Source organism: Penaeus japonicus, unplaced genomic scaffold (assembly GCF_977035675.1).
Source record: "Penaeus japonicus unplaced genomic scaffold, GWHDUDI00000001_assembly GWHDUDI00000037, whole genome shotgun sequence".
NCBI lineage: Eukaryota > Metazoa > Arthropoda > Malacostraca > Decapoda > Penaeidae > Penaeus > Penaeus japonicus.
In genome coordinates, this window is record NW_028234439.1 from 21,768,970 (window position 1) to 21,774,148 (window position 5,179).

General features: G+C 43.4%; 1 protein-coding gene across 1 annotated transcript; it reads right to left on the reverse strand.

The window, feature by feature from the left end:
* Positions 1 to 595: 595 nt before the first annotated feature.
* On the reverse strand, positions 596 to 5,179 carry LOC122261466 (uncharacterized; the record flags this gene model as incomplete). The annotated part of the gene is given in 1 exon segment (XM_086532741.1): positions 596 to 5,179. A coding segment is annotated over 1 exon segment (523 nt), but the record flags the coding sequence as incomplete, so codon positions are not given.

The window sequence follows — 5,179 nt, forward strand, 5'->3', positions numbered from 1 at the left end:
CATTTGGTAATGATTGCTATGAGATGGAATGTGTGTTTTAGTTTGATTTTGTTGTTGTTGGATATTTATATTGTTTAGTATTTCGTGATTTTTTTTTTTTTTTTCCCTCAAGATTATTGTCATAGTGATATTTTCGTTTTTTTTCAGTGCTATCTTCCTGTCAGTCATAAACAATTAATATTCCTCCTTGTTTCTCTTCCAACTTTTATCCATCTTTATAATTATCTTTTAAAGTTTTTTTTATCTCTGCAGTTATCATTTAGATTTTGCAACATGTGTTTCTAATGAAGTATCAAGTACTATTTTTTTTTCTTTATTTTCAAATGCTACCTGTGATTTTATGATAATCTTCAATTATCAACTTTTAATCCGTAAGTACATACATATATATAATTATATATACATATATATGTATATATATATATATATATATATATATATATATATGCACAAATATATACATTTTTTTCTTTCCTTTTTTTCCAAATTCATAAAATCCATCTCATTATTCCTCATCCATCAATTATCAACCTCTTTCTCACTCCTCTCCTTCTCACGTCGCCGACCAAAGGGGATCACAAACAAAAAGCCAAAATGTATTAATTCTTCATATATTTTAATAAATGAAACAGCATCAGTTTACATACAACCTGAGCTCGAGAAAGTAAACGTCCCGGTGATAAAAACGAAATAAAAACACTTAAAATTGCGTTTCCTTTGTTGGGGGGAAAATAGAAATATCCTTTAATAATAAAAATAATAATGATAATGATGATGATAATGATAATAATAATAATTACAAATAAAATCTTGAACCCTTTTGTTTACATTATTATTTTTTTATACATATATATATATCAACTGAAAAAATACATTTCACATTTCAGAACTGAAGGGAAACGAACAAAAAAAAATAAATAAATAAACAAATGGAACAAAGAAACATTTTGTTCCCCCCTTTTCAATATATGGTTAAAGGGGGGGGGGGGGTTAATGGGGGGGGAATGGGGGTTACCAACTAATGGGGGTATATGGTTGGGGGGGGGGTATGGGGGACGTCCCAAACACTGGTACAAGTGACAAAAAAAAAAAGAATAGTTGTGTATAAATATTTTTTTTGACCATTTTTTTCCTCTTTTTTTATTTGTTTTGTTATGTTTCTTTCAAAAAAGTTTTAATACAAAAATAATGATGGGTTGTGAAAAAAATTGAGCAGTAATCATATTCGTAACGTTCTTTTCTTTCGACCTTAAGAGCTACAGTGGTTCTTAGCACAATACATTACAATATATATATGTATATGTATATATATATATATATATATATATATATATATATATATATATATATATATACATATATATAAACACTTTAGAGTCATCTCCCTGCCGCGGTGGAGGGAGAGGGGGCGGGAATTGGGCGGGAGTTGGGGGATGGGGGGTAGGGTTCATGGGGACACCACCAGCTCTCAAGAGATGCGAGACATAAGAGAGATAGAGAAAGAGGGAGAGAGAGAGAGAGAGAGAGAGACATGAAAAGAGAAAGAAGGAGAGAGACACAAAAGGAATGAACCAAGAAGTGGTGGAGGAGAGGGAACAATACATCATAAATAACTCTAAGGCGAGCCACGCCAGGTTACATCCAAAAATTTGCATTGCTTTTTTCTTCTTGTTACAGCACAATTTCAACCAACGTTCGAATTCCAAATAAAATAATATCAATCCTATTCATATATGTATATACACACAGATATATATATACACACTTCCGCGCACACAAATGCATATACACATACATAATACACTCATGTACGTATCAAGTAAAGCAAAACCTCAGGATACAATTTACATACATGATATGTAAGTACGCATTTGCTGGCGGTCACATATTTGGAAACACTATCACAAAATCAAAGTTAAAGGCACATTTTTTCCTTTTAAAAGATCCACATAAAATACAATTTATGTGACGGGAGAGCAAAACAAAATGCAACTAAAACAACTTTCTTTAAATTTTGAACTTTTTAAATCTCCATAACAGGATATGTAACAAGTTTTTTTCTGAACAAAAAAACATAAAAATGGAAGAAAAAAAATATAATAACTACCACAAATGGTAAGAGAAAAAGAGAAATAATAAAAAGACAGAGATAGATAGATAGATAAATAGAGAGAAAATACATACATACAAAATATATAAATTTCCTTTTTAATGCCCAAACAACAAGCTCTTTCTCGCCTTACACTGAACAATAACAATAATACCCAAACGAAAGCATTTTTTGAGTACAGTACCACTCATGGGTCACTAGGAGCAAAGGTCAAACACTGAATATTTACGTTATCTTTATCTTCTAGGAGATGAGAGGGGAAGGGGAGGGAGAGGAAGAAAGGAGGAGGTGGGGAGAGATAGGAGAGGAGTGGGAGAGTGGATTGGAGAGGAGATGGAAGGTGAAAGGAAGAATGGAGGGAGCAGAGAGAGAGGAGAGAGGGGAATGAGAAGGGATGTTAAGAGAGGGGAAGAGAGGGTGTGTGTGGTATGGTTGGGGAAGGGGGAGAGGGAGGGGGGTTGGGTGCAACACGCTGGTGATGAGAGACATGAACTTAAAACGCCGCGAGGTTTAAGGTCCTATGAGCTGAGGTGATCGACCGACAAGAGTGAGATGACATGAGATGGGCGGTTCATTTCGAAATGACTGGCATGAGAACATCGAAGAGGTGCGAAACGGATCGGTCGGAGAAAAGAGCGGGGAAAAAAAACGATGGGTGTGAGTGAGAGTGAAAGAGTGAGAGAGAGAGAGAGAGAGAGAGAGAGAGAGAGAGAGAGAGAGAGAGAGAGAGAGAGAGAGAGAGAGAGAGAGAGTCGATGGGCGATGCAACGGTAATGAATGACGAGACAGTGAGTTATGAGGCGAACACTTCTACGATGAGATGATGAGATGAGATGATGAGAGTGAGATGAGAGTAACGACGGTGAAGTGTCTGTCTGAAATCTGTCTGATATGGATGGATACGAGTGAAAGAGGGAGATAAAGAGAGTGAGAGAAAGCGGGGAATAATGATGTTCTAGTGATAAATAACACAGATAAATAACACATCCTGTGACTCAACAGTAGGGAGGATGGGAGGGAGGGGGGGGAAGGGGAGAGAAAAAAGGGAGGAAGGGGAGGAAAGAAAAGGTAGGCAAGAGGGAGAATAAGGTAGAGGGGGGAGGGGGTGATCCTTAATCCTAATCATGGCAACCCAAGGGGTGGTCGAGGGAGGAGGAGGGGGGGGGGACGCTTGCAACAATGCAGTGCCCTTCCCTCGACCATCTACAAAATGGCAACGAGCGCCCACACGCAAGACCATAAAGATGGTGTAACAAAAATATCTAAGAGAGAAAGAGATGGAGATAGAGATAGAGAAAAAAAATCTTATCCGAATTACCCAAGCTATGTAAAAAAAAAAAATAATAGTAATAATAACAATAGTGATGATACCAACTGCATCGTATTGCAATGCAATTTTCATCGGAACAATTCCAACTGTGGCTAAACAGGTTCGGTTTTTAATACATAACCGACATGTTATACACAATCTCTCAGCGATCGCTTGCCCAAGGGAACCAATCTTGTCCTTTTTTAAACCTAAAGATTTGCATTCTTCTTATATACATGAAAAAAATATAAAGTGAAAAAAACTCCTTTCTTAATGTTCAAATATATATTCTTTTAACAACAACAAAAAACTGATTAACCTACAGCAGCACCGACAAGTTCCCCCCAGTCGGGTCCCCCAGCACCGCCCCTCCCCCTCCCTCCACCCCTCCCTCTCCCCCACGAGTCTGGGCGGAGGGGAAGGGGAAGGGAGGGGAGGGGGCGTGGCCTCGGGGGGAGAAAGGGGGGCTAAGGGGTGTTCCCTTTGCCAAGCTCCGCCCTCCGAACTACAATATGTCTAGATCACAAATGAATCCCGCCAATGGCTATTTACACATTTACAAGCCGGTCGGTCGTCGCTCGGGGTCGTCGTGCGAGGCGAGCCGGCGAGGACGACGACCGGGAAAGGTACTTCAGTGACCAAACCCTTACCGCTAAATAGAATTATCTACACGCGACACAATCTCCTTTGATTTCAGACGAATAATAATTACAAGTATAGTAGCAATGATGATAATAATTATTAATTAATAATAATAATGATGATAATATTACCACGTAAATAAAACAGGTATATACAAACAGCGAACTTGCTTACGGAAAAGACCCCTTTGGATCCTACTTTGTCTCTCGGCGGAGCCACGGCGGGGCCATGGCGCCGCCGGCCCCTTCAGGAAGGCAAGGAGGACCCCGGACGGCGTTCGGGCGCCGCCGGGACCTCGGCCGAAGGGGCAACGCTGTCCGGTGCCGATGCCCGGCGCCAGGCCTGTCGGCCACACGGAAACACACGGCACACAAACACTCTCTCGCTCGGGGCATGAATGGCCGTCGTCTGAACGTCCTGCGGGTCGCACGGGCGGCCATCTGCACTGAGCATCGCGACCCTTCTGCAGGCACCTCTGTGGTCGGGGGAGGGGGAGGGGAGGGGGAGGGGAGGCCGCGGGTGCCTCCGTCCCCCTCCTAGGCCTAACAGCTACGATGTGACTAATTACACGAAGAACACCTATGCGACGACGGAGTTAGTGTCTACTCTGCAGCGCCTGCAACCGCCGCCGCAGCTCGCTCTCGTATCTCCTGAGCCGCTCCTTCTCCTGCACGAGGCTCTGCTCGCGCCGAATCACCTCCCGACAGTGCTCGGACGCCTTCTTCAGGATCTCCACCTTGGGCGCCTTCTCGCGGTCCTGCAGGTCAGGCACGCGCACGCGCAGCTCCTCGAAGGCGTTGCGGAGGTCGACGCGCCGCATGCGCTCCAGCGAGTTGTGCAGGTGTCGCTTCTCGGGGTCGTCGCAGTCGGAGCGCGGCGAGTTGCGCTTGCGGCTTAGCGATCCGCGCTCGTGCAGCCGCTTGGGCGTCTTGTGGTGCGACGACGAGCTGTCCGACGACGCGCCCGCCCGTCTCAAGTGCGCTGCGCCGCCGGGGCCGCGCCGCTTCACTCCCGCCGCCATCGCGTGCTGCAGTTGCTTGCGTATCCGTCTGGAGGGGTTGGTGGGCAGGGAGCCCGTGCGGATCTTGACCACCTTCTTGGCGGACGCCTCGGCGCTC